The 20419-nt window shown below is 40.8% G+C and overlaps 1 protein-coding gene and 2 non-coding genes across 13 annotated transcripts in view; all 3 read left to right on the forward strand.

The window, feature by feature from the left end:
* CHD8 (chromodomain helicase DNA binding protein 8) overlaps positions 1–20419 on the forward strand; it is a 56753-nt gene that overhangs the window by 32838 nt on the left and 3496 nt on the right. For 6 of the 11 annotated variants that reach the window (XM_069595842.1, XM_069595840.1, XM_069595850.1 and 3 more), the window contains exons 10-36: positions 617–700; positions 3510–3647; positions 4307–4428; positions 4577–4820; positions 5762–5938; positions 6898–7041; positions 7185–7440; positions 8005–8215; positions 8463–8658; positions 9124–9291; positions 9485–9664; positions 9836–9946; positions 10291–10487; positions 10708–10907; positions 10988–11168; positions 11257–11346; positions 11792–11895; positions 13098–13227; positions 14138–14213; positions 14673–14727; positions 14894–15101; positions 15734–15942; positions 16032–16751; positions 16973–17124; positions 18111–18413; positions 19565–19678; positions 19862–20041. In XM_069595842.1, coding sequence (XP_069451943.1) covers positions 617–700; positions 3510–3647; positions 4307–4428; positions 4577–4820; positions 5762–5938; positions 6898–7041; positions 7185–7440; positions 8005–8215; positions 8463–8658; positions 9124–9291; positions 9485–9664; positions 9836–9946; positions 10291–10487; positions 10708–10907; positions 10988–11168; positions 11257–11346; positions 11792–11895; positions 13098–13227; positions 14138–14213; positions 14673–14727; positions 14894–15101; positions 15734–15942; positions 16032–16751; positions 16973–17124; positions 18111–18413; positions 19565–19678; positions 19862–20041 — 4950 coding nt within the window. The remainder of the gene's footprint in view (positions 1–616; positions 701–3509; positions 3648–4306; positions 4429–4576; positions 4821–5761; positions 5939–6897; positions 7042–7184; positions 7441–8004; positions 8216–8462; positions 8659–9123; positions 9292–9484; positions 9665–9835; positions 9947–10290; positions 10488–10707; positions 10908–10987; positions 11169–11256; positions 11347–11791; positions 11896–13097; positions 13228–14137; positions 14214–14672; positions 14728–14893; positions 15102–15733; positions 15943–16031; positions 16752–16972; positions 17125–18110; positions 18414–19564; positions 19679–19861; positions 20042–20419) is intronic. The other 5 variants (XM_069595843.1, XM_069595844.1, XM_069595851.1 and 2 more) reach the window with 3 other exon arrangements.
* On the forward strand, positions 13672–13781 carry LOC138444470 (small nucleolar RNA U6-53/MBII-28). Its single transcript, XR_011258495.1, has one exon. It is a non-coding gene; the product is annotated as a small nucleolar RNA U6-53/MBII-28 (small nucleolar RNA).
* On the forward strand, positions 19257–19365 carry LOC138444471 (small nucleolar RNA U6-53/MBII-28). Its single transcript, XR_011258496.1, has one exon. It is a non-coding gene; the product is annotated as a small nucleolar RNA U6-53/MBII-28 (small nucleolar RNA).

Raw genomic sequence — 20419 nt, forward strand, 5'->3', positions numbered from 1 at the left:
AGAAAAGCCTAGAGAGTGCTTTCGGGAGAAAGATGAATTGTTGAATCCTTTGTAGCTATAAATTAAGGTGAGTACAGAAATGTTTCCATTGTATTTGGCAATTTGGAGATCATGAATGACCTTGATGAGTGGTTTCATTATGTGATGGAAGTAGAAGAGTAGAATGGGTGGACAAATAGAGAAGTGATAAAATGGAGGTACTGTGTATTTAAAACTCTTGGGAAAGGTTACGTATGAAGCAGAACAGAAGAATAGTTGTGGGGGGATGTAGAGTCAGAGAGGTCTTTTTAAGATGTGAACCAGTAGAACATGTGTGTATATTTTGGGAATGTTGCACTAGAGAGGGATTCCTAAGAAGGCAGGAAGGAATGAAATCCAAAGCATATATGGAGAGAGTAGCCACTGTTAGGAGTAGTCACACTTGATCTGGTAACATGAGAAGATAGGTACAAACACAGGTAAGTGTGTAGGATTTGATAGGGTGAAAAGGGGGAACTCCCTTCTTTTTTCTTAATAAATTTTGAAGTAAGGATATCCACTAAAGGTTGGGTGGAAGGGTGAATTTCCTAGACAATGATCTTTTTGGTTTTATTGTTTGGCTTCATAATTCCTCTAGGATGAAGAGCCCTTCAATCCAGACTATGTAGAGGTGGATAGGATATTGGATGAGTCTCACAGTATTGACAAGGACAATGGGGAGGTGAGTTGGGACGTGGAGGAACATGAAAGGCCTTAAAGATTTCTGCCTGTCTGCTTGCCCATCCTGTATTTTTCAGATTTGGCTGAAAAATTCTTGGAATGAAAAGGTACTTTTGAATTTTTTCTGAGAGGACTTCAGAATGATATTGGGAAGGTACAGGAGTACAGAGAGAGGCTAAAGAGAAAGATTCTCTTGAAGTCAGATATCTGGAAGGTGTATTTGCAAGGACTCATTCACCTTGATCTCATTTTCTCTCAGGTTTTATATAAGAGACCCTTGACATTCACTTGAGGGTGAGAGGTGGGGATAGAGAAAGGAATACTTAGTCAATTTCCAAACATGAATATAAAAATACTTGCATAGACTCATAGCTTTCTCTTTAAGTTGTTGAGAATTATTTATTTCCTGAACTGGGGCTTCCCCAGTGGCTCAGTGGTAAAGAATCTGCCTGCGGTGCAGAAGCCACAGGAGACACGGGTTCTATCCCTGGGTCTGGAAGATCCCCTGGAGGAGGAAATGGCAATCCACTCCAGTATTCTTGCCTGGGAAATCCAGTGGACAGAGGATCCTGGCGGGCTCCAGTCGATAAGGTCACAAAGAGTCAGACACGACTGAAGCGACTGCACACACATGCACAACATCAGGTAAATGCATTTCCATTTGTCACTAAAACATATACTACATTTGAGTCAGAACTTTTAAACAGACTGTGGGGTCTTGCTCCCACAAGTGCAGATTTAGTACATCTAAGGGAGGACCAAGAGATCTGTATTTTTAAGTTGGTTCTTCGAGGGGTTCTCATGCATAGCTTGGTTTAGGGACCCCAGAACTAAAGCTTCCTTAGATTGGGTAGCAGATTTTACATATGTTGAAACGTTTGGTGACATGTTTTCTTTCATTAATCACTTTTTTTCATTTTCCAACCAAGAGTTATGTAGATCTAAGCCACGAGTGAATTCAACATTGATCTCTTTTATTCAGATTTACTTGGACCATGAAGCAGCACTTTGTTAGAACTCTTTTCACTTCTAGTCCGAGTTATTAGTTTAACATCACAGGGTCACATTTCATCAAAATTTTATCACTCAAACAGTTCCTGCTTACATAGTGACTAGGAGGGAATAGCAGAGCCTTGTTAAGACATCAGTGCTAGATGGCAGACTGGGTTTACTCACAAAGTGACTTGCTCCCATATGTCATCCTTGTAGAACCTTATAGAACCTAAGAGTCAAAGTCTTCCATCTGTTAAAGCCCAAGTTTGTTTTATAAGCTTTCAAGGTCACTCAGATAGAACCTTAGCTATCCAAAGTCATTAGAACACAGTGTCTTTAAATCCTAACAAGAATACCTCAGAAATCACATATTTCTGCTTTTGCAATTAGGGGTGGGAATTATTGCTTATTGTTTATTTGTGGGAGGTGAGAGTGGAATGGACCAGTTATTAGTCAGGACAGGTTAGCCATTGTTATATTATTCTCATCACTTTCAGGTTCTCAGCCTTCCTAGTCTTAAAAATGTTATGCTCTCTATCACTATACTTGTACTTTCATCTTCCAAAAGTAATTAGATTTTGATTAGGCCCCTCTGGAATGTTATTAGACCTGGCATGACAGATGAAAGTGTTTTAGTACCCTAATTTACACTTCTAATATTGGATAAAAACTTTGCCCATTTCCCCTGTCCCAAAATGAGCTTAATTAGTCATCCTTATTACATTACACAGTAGTGGAAATAAGTATTATAATAAGTATTAAAGTCCTTGGAAAATTAGTTATGATGCTGGAAATGTGTGACCTGGACAAATGTCTTTCTATAGGAAGTGACCCGAGTTACTACAATAAAGAAAAAAGTAAAAGAGAAATTACATAGATTCTAGTTTTTCCATGATCTGTCTCTCTTAAACACTTGGATCTTCACACTTCTTGCTGGCTATTTTAAGGAGTATTTTATCAGTAGATTATTAGAGCTTTCTTGATGATTATACTCAGTTCAGTTCAGTCGCTCAGTCATGTCCCAACTCTTTGCGATGCCATGAATCGCAGCATGCCAGGCCTCCCTGTCCATCACCAACTCCTGGAGTTCACCCAAACTCATGGGCATCAGGTCGATGATGCCATCCAGCCATCTCATCCTCTGTCGTCCCCTTCTCCTCCTGCCCCCAATCCCTCCCAGCATCAGGGTCTTTTCCAATGAGTCAACTCTTCTAATGAGGTGGCCAAAGTATTGGAGTTTCAGCCTCAGCATCAGTCCTTCCAGTGAACACCCAGGCCTGGTCTCCTTTTCCCACCATATGACTGCTGTTTTTTTCATGTGACTGCTCTTTGAAATAGCACCTGCATTCAGAGCTCCAGGAACTCAGAAGCCCAGTAATTTCAGCCCTGCTTTGTTCCTATGGATTTAACCTGTTTCTCACTTCTAAAAGCAGCCTTGCTTTCACTGTTACTATATTGGGTGCCAGGAGGATAGTATGGAATGGGGCTACCATATCTTCTAATTTCAATCTAATTCAACACAATATAGAATTTTTTTTTTTTTTATCTGCTTGGTTGGTGAGCCTAATGTTTCAGTGATTAGTGTTCTAGATAGTGCTGGGTAGAAATTTCTCCTTTAGATTCTGATAAGTTGTCTGGAAGCATGATCAAAGGCACAAATAGTACAGTGCATCTGCAGGTGAGCCTATGGCTGGTGTTTTCAGTCTGATATTTTGGGCACCTTTTTAGGTATTGACACTTAGTTAAATTCTTAATCTTCAAATCACAGCAGAGAACACGGCATCATTTCACTAAAGCTCTGACTTCTTCTCCCCTAGCCTGTAATTTACTACCTGGTGAAATGGTGCTCTCTACCCTACGAGGATAGTACGTGGGAGCTCAAAGAGGATGTTGATGAGGGCAAGATTCGAGAATTTAAACGCATCCAGTCAAGGCACCCAGAACTCAAAAGGGTGGTAAGTACATCTGCATTTAGAGTGTAAAGTCCATATAGGGAATGATTTAATTTTCCTCATATAGAGTTTGGGCTTTCCTGATAGCTCAGTTGGTAAAGAATCAGCCTGCAATTCAGGAGACCCGAGTTTGATTCCTGGGTTGGGAAGATCCACTGGAAAAGGGATGGGCTACCCACTCCAGTATTCTTGGACTTCCTTGGTGGCTCAGTGGGTTTTCTCTCTTTTTTTTGTTGTGAATATGTCATTGTGAAGTCATGAATTTGAATATATTTAACATGTTTAGTCCAAGCAATAATGTCTTTGAATTGACTTCACCTATTAGAACTACCTAGTAAGTTTACCTGGCACACCACTCCAGTACTCTTGCCTGGAAAGTCCCATGGATGGAGGAGCCTGGTGGGCTACAGTCCATGGGATCACTTAGGGTCGGACATGACTGAGTGACTTCACTTTCACTTTTCACTTTCATGCATTGGAGAAGGAAATGGCAACCCACTCCAGTGTTCTTGCCTGGAGAATCCCAGGGACAGGGGAGCCTGGTGGGCTGCTGTCTATGGGGTCGCACAGAGTCAGACACGACTGAAGCGACTTAGCAGCAGTAAATTTACCTAATTTCGTTAGTACCTCCACCCCATTTATTAAAATTCCTTACTTTTTAGAATCGTCCACAGGCAAGTGCCTGGAAGAAGTTGGAGTTGTCACATGAGTATAAAAACAGAAACCAGTTACGGGAATATCAGTTGGAAGGGGTCAACTGGCTGCTCTTTAATTGGTATAACAGGTAAGGAAGAGTAGGACCACAAGATACAGGCTTAGTCTGGGATTATTTTTATTTATTTTCTGTAGAAACAGGTTCATTTTATGTACTTTTTACAAGATGGTCTCTTTTGACATGCTTTTCTTTTTTTTTTTTTGTGATGAATTGGCAGGCAGAACTGCATTCTGGCTGATGAGATGGGATTGGGCAAAACCATTCAGTCCATTGCCTTCTTGCAGGAAGTATATAATGTGGGCATCCATGGCCCTTTCCTAGTCATTGCCCCACTGTCCACAATTACTAACTGGGAGCGGGAATTCAACACATGGACAGAGATGAACACTATTGTGTACCATGGCAGCCTGGCCAGCCGGCAGATGATACAGCAATATGAAATGTACTGCAAAGACTCACGGGTGAGTTTCCTATAATGCAAATACTATGGCTTAGAGAGTAGGTCAAAGTACCTGGTATTTTAGAAGCTTTTATATGAGTCAAAGACTTTTATTGAGACTCTCTGTGATGTAAGGTATTGTTGTCTACTTTATGCAGGACACTTTTCCAACTTTGCTATTTTGATCCAGTGAACATTTTGATCCAGTGGAAATTCTGACTTTATTTATGAATATATACGTTTTAAATAGTTTTACCAGGATTGATTAGTTTTCATCAAAAAATAATTTTCCAGAATGAAATTCATTTAGCTACTTTTAATTCCTTGATTCATAAAATGGTGAACATAAGACATTTCTTCCTTTTTTTTTTTAAGTCTACTGAAGTTTTCATCAAGATTATTTCTTTTTTCTGTATAAGTTTGGAAAGGGTTTCTTAACATTGAATTTTGAGTTTTTTTCCTACCATTAGTTTCCCATTTTTATTTCTACGAAACCCAAGTTTATTCAAGTCATTTTGTGGCTCTTAATTTCGTTAAGATAATTGGATTCTTTTGTCCATTTTTAGGTAGTAACCAATATTACCACATACTACATTAGCTGTTTCACTTTTAGTTTTATCTTGTGTGTTTCAGCAGTGCTCAACATTTGTGGATTTTAGTGTTTACCAACAGAAGATATAGGGCTGAAATACATGAGGTAGGCATGCAGCAAAGTCAAGAATGTCCAGCTTCTTTCAGTAAGGTCTGTGATTTTCCCAAGAAGCTGAGTGTGTTGAGGAGGCAGTGATTCAGTGATTTGACACTGTTTATCAGGAATATGAACAGTGGCAGAGGTGGGTGGTGGTGCAATTTGTGTTTTCTATGAGGCCTGCCTAAATATAATATGCAGAATATGTAGTCCAGAAGAGCTTCTCATTTAAGTACATTTTAGGCCTTTTCTGACTTTGTTGCCTTCATGCTTAGGGGCGCCTCATCCCAGGTGCATACAAGTTTGATGCCTTGATCACCACTTTTGAGATGATTTTGTCAGACTGTCCTGAGCTTCGTGAGATTGAATGGCGGTGTGTCATCATTGATGAGGCCCATCGACTAAAGAACCGTAATTGCAAACTGCTTGATAGTCTCAAGCACATGGACCTGGTGAGTTCCTCCCACTGACTTGCGGCCAGAAACACCTAGAATTAAGTAATCTTAATTCCATATGAATTAATTTTATAGAGAAGAATCAGAATCGTGGTATTGAGTGGGGGTGTGGCCTGTGGGAATGGTAGCCTGAAAGTCATAAAACTCATATAAATTTTAGAGTTAGAAGATGATTGTGGGTTAGTGGTTCTCAACTGGGTGAAGAGGTGAGATGTTAAATTAGTTACCTATTTCTGCATAACAAAATATCCAAAAACCTAGTGACTTAAAACAACTGTGTTTTTCATGACTCTCTAGCTCAGCAACTTGGGCTGGGCTGAGTGATCTCATTCTTTCAGTGGCCTTGCCAGGAGTCAGTGATACAGCTGCAGCTGACAGTTGGTACTGGTTGTTGGCTAGGCCATCTTCCATGTGGTCTGTCACCCCTCTGTGGGCCAGACTTTGCTTCTGTACCTGGTAGAGTCAGAGCAGTGTTCCAAGAGGGTAAAGGTGGAAGGCAAGGCCTTTGAGGCTCTGAAACGCACATGGTACCCACTTCTGCTACATTCTCATTGTCAGAGCAAGTTATAAAGCACGACCATGTTCAAGTGGTGAATCTTGATAGGAGGAACTACCAAAAATCAATGGCCATATTTAATCCTACACAGGTACATTTCTTAGAGGGAGACATATTAATGGATATCTGTGGGGACTTGAGTGTGGAGAGGCATATTTAATTGGAAAAAACATGTTCTAAATATTTCTTTATTGCCTTATGATATTAAATTAATATGTTAAATAATATCAAGAATATTCTTGAGTATTTTGTGTTTATCAAAAGAGGCAGCAAGTAAGAGTAATCTGGTCCATTTCCATAATTTTACAGTTAAAGAAATGGAAACTAAAGTTATATACTTGATGGAAAACTTCAGAAGTCTTTCTGAGTTTTATCTTTCTTCTGTGTTCTCCATTTCTAGGAGCACAAAGTGCTGCTCACTGGAACACCATTGCAAAATACTGTGGAGGAACTGTTTAGCTTGCTTCATTTCTTGGAACCGTCACAGTTTCCATCAGAATCAGAATTCCTCAAAGACTTTGGGGATCTCAAAACAGAAGAACAGGTAGGAAGTTGTCTGATGTGATACTAATGCAGAATAAAAAAATTTGTACTAGGGAAGATATCTACTGTCATTGATATCCATGTTTCCATCTAATGTGAGAAGGTTTGTCCTCATGTTATTATTTTTTCCTCTGTTGGTTACAGGTTCAAAAGCTACAGGCCATTCTCAAACCAATGATGCTGAGAAGACTCAAAGAAGATGTTGAAAAGAACCTGGCACCCAAACAGGAGACCATTATTGAAGTAGAGCTAACCAACATTCAGAAAAAATACTACCGGGCTATTTTGGAGAAAAACTTCTCCTTTCTTTCCAAAGGGGCAGGTCATACTAACATGCCGAATCTACTCAACACAATGATGGAGTTGCGGAAATGCTGCAACCACCCATATCTCATCAATGGTGAGAGAACTCCTGAAACACCTACATTTCTGTGTTACCTTGATTACTAAATGGTGTTCCTCAGAAACAATACATGGATTGGCTGATCCATCCTAGTTTGGAAATAGAGGGAATTTTCTCTTTTTAAAACCATTCTCACGTGGAACATCTTCCTCTAGTTCTTTCTGACCCTTTGACTCTGCATAATCTCCAAAGTTAAAAAGGATTTGCTGTTAAGAATTCTGTTCTGTCTCCATTGATATTCTGTGTTGCTGTTTCTGTTTTGGATGGCAGTATGGTGGTAATAGTGGTTTTCATGTAATATTCTAGTCCTTTTCCACATATTTACATATTTTACTCTGACTTACGTGGAATAATTCTTAAGCCTGACTTATATGGAATATTTTGTATTAACAAAATTGAGGATATTTTAGGGTTTGGGAGTTGCTGAAATTCTGTTTTCAAGTCATATTGATATCAAGTCAGGTTATTTTCTTTTCTTTGCTTCCTTATCTCAGTTAAATAAACTGCAGCCTTAGTGTGTTTCTCTGGATCTCAACATTAGGTCTGATTTTCTTTTGGCAGGTGCAGAAGAAAAAATCCTAACAGAGTTTCGAGAAGCTTGCCATATCATACCTCATGACTTCCACTTGCAGGCCATGGTTCGTTCAGCTGGCAAATTGGTTCTTATTGACAAGCTACTTCCAAAACTTAAAGCTGGTGGCCATAAGGTTCTGATCTTCTCCCAGATGGTACGCTGCCTAGATATCCTAGAGGATTATCTAATCCAGAGAAGGTGAGAAAAAAGTCATTCCTCGCCTGTTTACTTTGTACTTATAGAGCTGCAAAGAGTGGGAGGCCTGGGTTTAAATAAAGTTGACCAGGACTGGGCTAAGAGAAGTATTCAAGACTCTCACTCTCAACTTTCTGATAAAACTTTTGGTGAACTAGCAATACAAGGGTACTGGTATGATCCCAGCCTGCTTTTTTCTTCTCTTTTTCTGCTCAGCTGATTAAACTTTTTTCCTGTGATTCCCTTGCAGGTACTTATATGAGCGTATTGATGGGCGAGTTAGAGGCAACCTTCGGCAAGCTGCTATTGACCGTTTTAGCAAGCCTGACTCGGACCGATTTGTCTTCCTGCTATGCACCCGGGCTGGTGGACTTGGCATTAATCTCACAGCTGCTGATACTTGCATCATCTTTGATTCGGACTGGAATCCGCAAAATGACCTGCAGGTAGAGGAAATCATTGTCTTAGGGACTAATCACCTAACCTGAGAGGTTTTGCAACAGGATCAGGTTCTCTTAGAAAGTCTTAGCTTTTCAAGAATCTGGAATTGTTTAGTTAGTTAGGTCATCAAACTTTTTCTGTATAGGGCAGATAGTTAATATTTTAGGCTGTGCAAATCAGTCTCTGTTGTAACGGTTCTCCTTTACTCTTGTACTACAAAAAACATCTATAAGCAAATATAAATGAATGGGTAGAGCTGTGTTTCAGCAGAAACTTTAGAAATAGGTGACCAAGATTTGCTGACACCTGGTCTGGATGATGAGGCAGTAATTTCATCTTGAAATTGACTTTCTGATGTTGAGTTGATCTCATGGCTGCTTTATAAATGTAAATCAGTATTTTGAATGCTTGTCCTCCCCACCCCTTCTAATGTTGTTATTTTTGCCCTTCCTTCCATTTGTTAAAACCAGGCCCAAGCACGTTGTCATCGAATTGGGCAGAGCAAAGCTGTGAAGGTGTACCGTCTCATCACTCGTAATTCTTACGAGAGGGAGATGTTTGATAAGGCTAGCCTCAAGTTGGGATTGGATAAAGCTGTGCTTCAGTCCATGAGTGGTCGGGATGGCAACATTACTGGAGTGAGTCTTCTTAATTTTTAGCTATATTTGTAGTAGGTCATGGTGATGAAGGGAGGCAAAAGCTATTTTTTGTATAGGAACCTGACCCCTTGTTTGGATTCTCAATGATTATTCCTTAAAATATAATAAAATATCATGATGTGGTTAGATAATATTCTCTGATTTTTTTTCACCTTTCTGTTGGATTTTGTAGATCCAACAGTTCTCTAAGAAGGAGATTGAAGATCTCTTAAGGAAAGGAGCGTATGCAGCCATAATGGAGGAAGATGATGAGGGCTCCAAGTTTTGTGAAGAGGACATTGACCAGATCTTGTTAAGACGAACCACTACCATCACCATTGAATCTGAAGGAAAGGGTTCTACCTTTGCCAAGGTATGTTCTGTTGGTGCTAGAGGCTTTTAGCACAGAGAGACAGGAATCTCTAGAATTTAATATTTTTAAAAAAATATAGTTTTTTTTTTAATATAGTTTTAAAATATACTGATTTCTCTTTACTCAAAAAAGTGGTGTAGTCAACTTTAGTATTTCTTTGTTCCTCATTAGGCAAGCTTTGTGGCTTCTGAAAATAGGACTGATATTTCTCTGGATGACCCAAACTTTTGGCAAAAGTGGGCCAAAAAGGCTGACCTGGACATGGATCTACTCAATAGCAAGGTGAGCTTCCTTTTCCTTCAAAGAAAAACTATGGCAGGAAACACATTACTTTCTGGAGTCCTTACAACTGCTCTGATTCTTCAGTGCTGACCTTGGCTTATGATGGTATATCACAGGCCATTGTAAAAGCTTTCTATATAGAGGGCCACTAAAAAGTACTTAGATAACTATCACTTAAGTTTGCTTCCTGAATCCCTGTAGATTATCTTACATGTCCAAAAAAGAATCTATCTTTGAGTATCTACAGATATTACATGCAAGGCTATTTCAGTCTGGTTATCTTTAATTCCTTTCCCACGATTATATTGTGAAAAGAGTTACTTCTCCTTCTGTTCTCTGCATAGAATAACTTGGTGATTGACACACCTAGAGTACGAAAACAGACCCGCCACTTCAGCACTCTGAAAGATGATGACCTAGTGGAATTCTCTGATTTGGAAAGTGAAGACGATGAGCGACCACGCTCTCGCCGACATGACCGTCATCATACCTATGGGCGCACTGACTGTTTTCGGGTGGAAAAGCATCTCCTGGTATATGGGTAAGACCCCATCTTTCCTCAGAGGTAGTACATTCCTTCCTGATAGACATCTCGTTCGCTTTTTAAATTGGAAGGTATGATCAAAGAGGGGATAATGGGAAAAAATTTATTCTGTTACCATGTTTTCCCAAGATCATTTTGTCTCCCACCATTTGGGACATGTGAATTTGAGGGACTGGGGTCCCTAGGAAAATATCCATATGATTGCATTTTTTTGTAGTTGGGGACGATGGCGAGATATTCTGTCTCATGGACGTTTCAAGCGACGGATGACTGAAAGAGATGTGGAAACAATTTGCCGGGCCATCCTCGTGTACTGTCTCTTACACTATCGTGGGGATGAAAATATCAAAGGCTTCATTTGGGACTTGATTAGCCCTGCTGAAAATGGCAAGACAAAAGAATTGCAGAATCATTCAGGTGATTATCAAGTCTTTGCTTTTTGTCTTTCTATAGGTTACCTAATCCTTTTCAGGTCCAAGGGTTTTTCTCAATCCAAGTCTTCGATGTATCCCCTTCCCCAGGTCTGTCTATCCCTGTGCCTCGTGGACGCAAGGGGAAAAAAGTAAAGTCACAAAGCACTTTTGATATCCATAAGGCAGATTGGATCCGGAAGTATAACCCTGATACTCTGTTTCAAGATGAGAGTTATAAGAAGCACTTAAAACATCAGTGTAACAAGTAAGGATGGAATTTAGCAGACTAAAGGATTTTCCACCTCACGCTTTCTGCACTATTACTGAGCCAGTTCTTCCTCTCTCCCTTCTAGGGTGCTGTTGCGGGTACGAATGCTATATTATCTGAGACAGGAGGTTATTGGAGACCAGGCAGAGAAGGTGTTAGGGGGTGCAATTGCCAGGTAAAGTTATGCTTTATTTTTCCTTATGCTGTGCCTTATTCCAGAATAGATTGGTTTACTTATTTCACTGTTAACTATCTTGGGATACGTGGTAATTAAAATCTGTATATCAGGTCTTCAGTGCTATGCAGTTGTCCTTTTGTATCCTTGGGTTTTGCATCCTTTTGATCCACAGTTGATCAAATCCATAAGGGCCAGCTGAATTTACTGTATGATTCCATCTTATTTTAGGGGCTTGAACATCAGTGGATTTTGGTGTCTGGGGTGGAACGAATCCCTTACAGATACCAGGGGACAGCTGTTCTTGATACCAGTGGAAGGAAATAGGCAGATGTAGGACTATTTAAATTAATAGAGAAAGGAAGATACTTGTAATAATCTTTCCAAAGATTGTTTGCTTTTATTTCCTGCATCACTGTGCTGACTCTGCCTCTTACACCTTCAGTGAGATTGACATATGGTTCCCAGTAGTGGATCAGCTGGAGGTTCCAACAACATGGTGGGACAGTGAGGCTGATAAGTCCCTGCTCATTGGAGTCTTTAAGCATGGTAGGTGTCTGCTCTTAGTCTGCTCTTTTCCTGTTATGGAGTTTTGTCCACAGATGAAATGTTTTGCAAAGTACTTAAGACCAATAATTACGTTTGAATGGTAAACTGGTTCTCAGAAATATAGAGCAGAGCTGTTCCTATGAATAGATGGTCAGGAAAGACCAGATGGATAGTTAAATCGCAAGGTAGGGTGTCTTCCATCTGTTCTGTGATTAATCAGTTACTACCAGTCTGTATGCAGTGGTATCTAAGTTAAGGTTTGCAATCGGGGGAGATGATGCATGTCTACTCTTGTTAATAATAAACATGTTTACTTTGCATAGCTTTCCTGTGCCTTGCTGAAAATGTTCTGTTTCTATAGCATCTTGTTTGTCTAAATATTCAGCATTCACTCTTACGTAGGTGTGAATAGCCATGCTTGAGTGAAAGAAAAATTAAAAAAAAAATTTTTTTTTAGGTCAGTAGAAAAAACTGGCTTAAAGTAGAGTAGAAAAAGGGAGAAGACTCCCTTTTCAATCTTCCCTAATCACAAATTCCACACATAAAAAGCAGTAAGTGCTAACTTCTAGCCTAGTGACTTAATGAATCGGAAGATTATTTCTTTTTTAATATACTTTTCTGTTTACTTCTATAAAATAAAAGTAATGGCACTTAATTCACATTTTTGACAAGTTTAATTGGATGAGAAAAAATGTGAGCATTTGTAGTGTTAGATTTACTTGTGAGGTGCAGAGGCTTTAGAAGAGTCCAAATATCCTGAAATACGTTCATCATTCATCCACCATTCAGAGTACCTGTTTGCAGGTACAAATTTCTTATCCTTTATTTGAAAGTGTATTACCTAGCTCTAAATTATTGGACTTTAAAAATTTCCTCACCTATGTAGTAAGAATGATGATAAAAAATTACCCGTTTTAAAAAAAAAATTACCCGTTAAATGGCTATGTAAATCTGTCACCATTCTCTGTACACACTGATTAAATTCCTATTTTTGGTAACTAGTGATAAAACTCTTTATGACTCTGAATTGGAGTGGAAATATTAAATATCTTAATATAACCCAACAGCTGTCCAAATTAACATTTTCAGAGTACTTTACACTATGAGCAAAGTAGCCCACATTTTTATTCCAGCAGCATATGAAGTAAGCGTAAAAGCAAAATGAGTCTGATTTTCTTTAATTATGGCTCTTTCTCTTCAAGGCTATGAAAAATATAATACTATGAGGGCAGACCCAGCCTTATGCTTCCTGGAAAAGGCTGGCCGACCAGATGACAAAGCCATCGCAGCAGAGCATCGCGTGTTAGATAATTTTTCTGACATAGTGGAAGGGTAAGCATTGATGTTTAGTTCTGTTAAAGCTGTATCTGCATTACAAAGGATATTTGTTGCTTGTGCTAAGAGATGACATAACTCTAGCCTTGACTGAATCCGTTGGGATTCCTAATGGTGGTTATACTCACAAATGATAAATTCTTAACAAACAGTGCGACCAGCAGAAAGGTCTCCATAAATTGGCCTGAAACCATACATTGTCATACAGCGCAACTAAGGGGGAAAATTACTCCCAAATGGCTTATTTGATCTTCTCTTCAGTTTTCTGTGCAGTGCTTTTAGCTACAGTAGCAGAGAGGGTAACTGCTTCTCTTGAAAGATGGTAGCCATGCAACAGTCCCCTACCACCAGTGTGATAGACCCTCAGGAAACTTTAGCCTTGGTCTATCATTTTCCAGTGTCCGCTGACACATAAAGGTGTTTACTTTGCCTGAGTCCATGCCTCAGTGATGAGTTGCCATGCTAATACTGAGCCACCAGCTAGGGCAGTATTGCCCTGGTTTGGGTGCCAGTGAGTTTAACAAAACTTCTCATGTGGAGATCTGAGGGGCATGTGAAATATTTGACTTAGTTCATGAATACCTTCCTAGTCCCTTATTATTGAAAGATTTTTCTTCAGTGATCACAGCCTCAGTTTGCCTAGTGTAGGACCCACAGAGGAAATTAGATTTATTTATTGCAAATCATGTAATATCCTTTTGCTCAGTAGAGTAAAGTAGTAAAAATAAGCAGGCATAGATCATTCATTCCAATGAAATAATAAAAGTAGATACTAGTTGGGACAGAGGGGGAAAATGGGTTAAATAATAAAAAGCTATTAAGAAAAAGGAAATGTGCTGTTTCATTTTAAAATCAAGCAGTTTAGAACTCAATTTTGTCATTTTCTCATACCTCTGGATAATTTTAGGGTTGACTTTGATAAAGATTGTGAAGATCCGGAATACAAACCACTCCAGGGACCCCCAAAGGACCAAGATGATGAGGTGAGGAATTTTCATTTGAGTCTAGCTTTTCTGTATTACTAAACAGTATTTTCCAATTCCCTGAATCATGAAGTATACTGATTAATTTATAATAAAAAATGAAAAGTACCATTCAAGAATATAAAGTATTAATGGAAAGGATTATAACACTAGCTAGGGGAGGTCAGGGATGATTTTTTGGAGAAGGTGGGACCTAAGCTGGACAATGAACTATATTATTGGACTATTTAATTCCTGAGTCTCACTGTCTTCAAGGCATTGATAAGAACTAACTTTGCAGGTTATACTTCCTTATTCTTTTAGTTGATTGCTTTCAGTTTTCTGTGAGGGTTCCTTTCATTAAAAAATATCTTGATACCTTGATGCCATAAAAGGACACACACACAAGTGATTTGAGAGTGCCAATTTTACCCCCTTTTCATCCCCTCTCCATCCTGCGGGGTGGATCTCCTTCTCTAGGGTGATCCCTTGATGATGATGGATGAGGAGATCTCAGTGATAGATGGAGATGAAGGTAAATTTCTAAGTCAACTTGTATGGGTTGGTGGAATTGGGAAATTGACCGAATTCGCTCCTTTACTGGGATTTCTGAGAGCTTTGCCTTTGGGTGGGTTGAAATACCTGTATTATCTCTACTATCTTTCCTGTACTTGTTGTTTATTCTACTTTGCTTCCCACAGCCCAGGTGACCCAACAGCCAGGCCATCTATTCTGGCCTCCAGGCTCTGCTTTGACAGCTAGGCTTCGGCGCCTAGTAACAGCCTATCAGCGCAGCTATAAGAGAGAACAGATGAAGATAGAGGCTGCAGAACGTGGGGATCGGAGAAGGCGACGTTGTGAGGCAGCCTTCAAGCTGAAAGAAATTGCACGGCGGGAGAAACAGCAACGGTAAAATGTGGCTGGGAATTTGGACTAAGCTGTAAACTTCTCTTCAACTATGGGCCCTATATTGAAAAGCATCTTAGGAAGGATTATGGCATCCCTGTTGGCTCAGACGGTAAAGAATCTGCTTACAATGCAGGAGACCTGGGTTTGATCCCTGAGTCAGGAAGATCCCCTGGAGAAGGGAATGGCTACCCATTCCAGTATTCTTGTCTGGAGAATTCCATGGACAGAGGAGCATAGAGGGCTACAGTCTATGGGGTTGCAAAGAGTTGGACATGACTGAGCAACTAGTACTTTCACTTTTCACAGAGGGACCACTTCTTTGGCCTTTGTTATACACCTGCAACCCATACTTAACCCCTGTAAAACCATACTTAACCATAACTCCTGGGAAGGTCTTGTACATAGTCATCCTCATTGAGATTTTTGCATCATTTTCCCCCTTAGCTTGCTAATTCTTAAATTATTCCTTGTTATAAACTACCTCTTCTGCTCTTTGGGGACTCCCTGCCCGCCCCCCCCCGCCTTCCCTGCCAACTTTCATTTTTAGTGTGTTCAAATATTCCACGCCATACTAAGAAGTAACCAGTCCCTGTGTTCTGACCACTATTGCCTTATTCGTCCTCCCTTTGTAGATGGACAAGGCGTGAGCAAACTGATTTCTATCGAGTGGTTTCTACCTTTGGTGTGGAGTATGACCCTGATACCATGCAGTTCCATTGGGATCGCTTCCGTACTTTTGCCCGACTGGACAAAAAAACAGATGAAAGCCTTACCAAATATTTCCATGGCTTTGTGGCCATGTGCCGCCAAGTGTGCCGCCTTCCCCCAGCAGCTGGAGATGGTAAGCAAGACTGAAGATCTTGAGTGAGTGGGCATGGATTGTGACAGAACCAGCTCTTAGTTCATTTCTTCTACCCTTATCTCCTGCAGAACCCCCGGACCCTAATCTGTTTATTGAGCCCATCACTGAGGAAAGGGCCTCACGGACTCTCTACCGTATTGAATTGCTTCGGCGCTTACGGGAACAAGTTTTATGCCACCCTCTTTTGGAAGATCGGCTGGCATTATGTCAGCCTCCAGGTCCTGAATTGCCCAAGTGGTGGGAGCCCATTCGGCATGACGGGGAGCTTCTACGAGGGGCAGCCCGCCACGGGGTGAGCCAAACAGACTGCAACATCATGCAGGACCCAGACTTCTCTTTCCTGGCTGCCCGTATGAATTATATGCAGAACCATCAGGCAGGAGCCCCAGCTCCATCCCTGTCACGCTGCTCTACTCCACTGCTCCACCAGCAGTACACCTCGCGCACTGCCTCACCACTGCCCCTGCGCCCAGATGCTCCTGTTGAAAAGCCACCTGAGGAGACAGCTGCCCAGGTCCCCAGTCTGGAGAGTCTGACTTTAAAGCTAGAGCATGAGGTGGTGGCCAGGAGCCGACCAACCCCACAAGACTATGAGATGCGAGTAGCCCCCTCTGATACTACCCCTCTGGTCTCCCGAAGTGTTCCACCAGTCAAACTGGAGGATGAGGATGATTCAGACTCTGAGCTGGACTTGAGCAAGCTGTCACCATCATCCTCTTCTTCCTCATCCTCATCCAGCTCCAGCTCCAGCACTGATGAGAGTGAGGACGAGAAGGAAGAGAAGCTGAGTGAGTGCATGTGACAGGCTGTTGGCCGTCTTCCCCATTCCTCCCTCTCTGCATTTCCCTTCTTTCCTAAATGCATTTTCTAAGATTCAGATTTTAATTTGATAGAATATCAGAAGAGATCTGTTACTCTTAGGGCCTTTATTTAAAGTCTATACAATACCATTCCTGTGTAACTTTATTCTTCCACCTTTGCTTACATGTTCTGTGTGATCGATCCCTAGCTGCTGACCAGTCCCGCTCAAAGCTCTATGATGAAGAGAGTCTCCTGTCCCTTCCTATGTCCCAAGATGGATTCCCAAATGAAGATGGAGAACAAATGACCCCTGAGCTTCTGCTGCTACAAGAAAGACAGAGAGCTTCTGAGTGGCCCAAGGTAACAGCCTCATTACTCGACATGTTGAGTCTGAAAATATAGTGTGATACAGCCACTATGGAGAATAGTATGGAGATTCTTTAAAAAAGTAGGATTAAAACTACCATATGACCCAGCAATCCCACTACTGGGCATATTCTCTCAGGAAACCATAATTGAAAAAAGACACATGTATCCTAATGTTCATTGCAGCACTATTTACAATAGCTAGGACATGGAAGCAACCTAGATGTCCACCAACAGATGAATGGATACAGACATTGTGCTGCATATATACAATGGAATATTACTCATCCATAAAAAGGAACAAGAGTTCAGTCATTTCTAATGAGGTGGATGAACCTAGAGCCTATTGTACAAAGTGAACTAAATCAGAGAGAGGAAGACAAATGCCATATATTAACACATATATATGGAATCTAGAAAGATGGAACTAATGAATTTGCAGTGCAGCAATGAAGACACAGACATGAAGAACAGACTTTTGGTCACAGGAAGGGAGAGAATGGGATGACTTGAGAGACTAGTGTTGAAACACTAGTTAATGTACATTACTGTAAAACAGAAAGCCAGTGGGAATTTGCTTTATGATTCAGGAAACACAAAGCCAGTGCTCTGTGACAACCTAGATGGGTAGAGCAGGGAGGGAGGTGGGAAGGCAATTTAAGCCGGAGGGGACATATGCCTGTGGCTTAATCTTGTTGATGTATGGCAGAAACCGTCACAATACTATAAAGTAATTATCCTCCAATGAAAAATAAAATTCTAAAAAGAGTGACATATACAGAGAACAAGTAGATGGTTCTAGGTCTCTTCGATTATGTTTAGTGGTACATGTTTTTTCATGAAGCTCTTACCCGTCGACTTTGGGTTCTATTACTCTTACCTCCCTCATTTTCGACATATAATTTTTACTTATCTTAATGATGGTGCAATTGCTTGTCACAGGATCACATGACTAATTGATTTCTTTTTCCCCCACTCAGGATCGTGTCCTGATAAACCGTATTGACCTCGTCTGCCAGGCTGTACTCTCAGGGAAGTGGCCTTCTAATCGCCGGAGCCAGGAAATGGTAACAGGAGGAATTTTGGGGCCAGGCAACCACTTGCTGGACAGTCCCTCATTGACTCCAGGAGAATATGGTGACTCTCCAGTCCCCACACCACGAAGTAGCAGCGCAGCTTCCATGGCAGAGGAGGAAGTGTCTGCAGTCACCACAGCAGCAGCTCAGTTCACCAAACTTCGCCGAGGCATGGATGAGAAGGAGTTTACGGTTCAGATCAAAGATGTAAGCTGAGCATTTAGGCACTGGGAAGTGAGGAAGGAGGCTGTAATTCTTCTTAACTAGTTTTATGAACATAACATTAGTATTAAGCTCATTTGGTCAGCTAACCTTAAAAATCAGAAGAGAAAAAAGAAATTAGAGCTCACAAAGATCCGTTGAGGAAAAGTCACTAAAGTAAAGGAAGGGATCTTATATTGACTTGAGTTGACTCCTGTGAATGCTTAGTCACTCAGTTGTCTCCGACTCTTTGTGACCCCATAGACTGTAGCCCACCAGGCTCCTCTGTCCATGGGGATTCTCCAGGCAAGAGTACTGGAGTGGGTTGCCATGCCCTCCTCCAGGGGATCTTCCCAACCCAGGGATCGAACCCAGGTCTCCCACATTGCAGGTGGATTCTTTACCATCTGAGCCACCAGGGAAGTCCCAAGAATACTGGAGTGGGTAGCCTATTCCTTCTACAGCGGATCTTTCCAACCCAGGAATCGAACCAGGGTCTCCTGCATTGTAGGCAGATTCTTTACCAGCTGAGCTACCAGGGAAGCCCTTGTATCTCCTAGTGGCTAGATTAAAAGGGTTCTTTTGAGTGGCTTGCTTGTAGACCCTAGAAACCTAGTTTTTACAAATTGAAATCAAATTATGGAAAAGCTATTAAAATGATACTAAAGTGTTATGGGCCTTATTAAAAATAAAAAAATTATTCCTACTGAAATTAAATCAGTATTGTTTGGGAAATGGATGGAAATTTTATTTTTCCTGATGCTCTTCCCTAATGAACCCTAGTAGATGGTTATTAAGTATTCAACAAGAAAAATGTTTTAGTTACATGACAGGAATATCAGGATTTTGCCCCTGTGATGAGTTGCCATGCTAATTCTGAGACACCAGGTAGGGGATTTTTCCCTGCATTGGGTGTTACTGAGATAAATTCTACTTCTCTTAAATCAACCTGAGGGGCACTGAGTCAAGAAATGAAGTCTTTCTAAGGAAAAATATATAAGTCTTATTGTATTTCTAGTTTGCACCCATTAGTCAGATGGCCTTTTTTCTCACCATCATTGAACCAGAGGGTGACCTTTACTTAATTCCCTCTAAAGTTAATCTTTGTTTTAAAAACATGCTATGTGACATCTTGGATGGGTCGGGTGTCTTTCTAGGAGGAAGGATTGAAGTTAACATTCCAAAAGCACAAGTTGATGGCTAATGGAGTAATGGGAGATGGACATCCTCTTTTTCATAAGAAGAAAGGGAACAGAAAGAAGCTAGTTGAGGTAAGCGGTAGAGAAAGTCTTTAACATGATGATTAGATAAAATCTTTCTGTTCCCAGTAACTGATGAAGGCAGTTGGGATTGAGGGAGTAGAAGATACTATTTCTGGCTACCATTGGCTCTGCTCCCCCTCCCTCCCTACTCATAAGAGTATGTGCTCATGGGGGTGGATTCTGGGTTTGCAGCTGGAGGTGGAGTGCATGGAAGAGCCTAATCACCTTGATGTGGACCTGGAGACCCGGATCCCTGTCATCAATAAGGTGGATGGTACTTTGCTCGTGGGTGAGGATGCCCCTCGCCGGGCTGAACTGGAGATGTGGTTACAGGGTCATCCAGAGTTCGCTGTCGATCCCCGATTTCTAGCGGTGAGTGGCAGTTCCATCCAGCTAGATTTAAAGTCATTCCCTTGATATTTAAGCTGTGTGAGAGGGAAGAAGCATGCCATATTATGTCATTGTTTCTGCATCGGCAAAATAAGAGTAATTATATTCAGTCTTCCTATTTCACAGAGTCGTTATGAGGATCAAAATAATGTTCCAGTACTTGTTAAACTAAATGCTAGGCACTGAGCTAGTATATAATCACACCTAATTTTTTTGGAGAAGTCTGCTTAATGGCAGTTTTCCACTAGGATTAATCCTTTATTCACACAATAAGCATTATGGTCAGAATAGACACTAGTACCTTAATAATTACTCCAGAGAAGTTTTATTCTTTTAGGATAACTGCAACTTTTCTCTTAT

The sequence above is a fragment of the Ovis canadensis genome, chromosome 7 (assembly GCF_042477335.2).
Source record: "Ovis canadensis isolate MfBH-ARS-UI-01 breed Bighorn chromosome 7, ARS-UI_OviCan_v2, whole genome shotgun sequence".
Classification (NCBI taxonomy): Eukaryota; Metazoa; Chordata; class Mammalia; order Artiodactyla; family Bovidae; genus Ovis; species Ovis canadensis.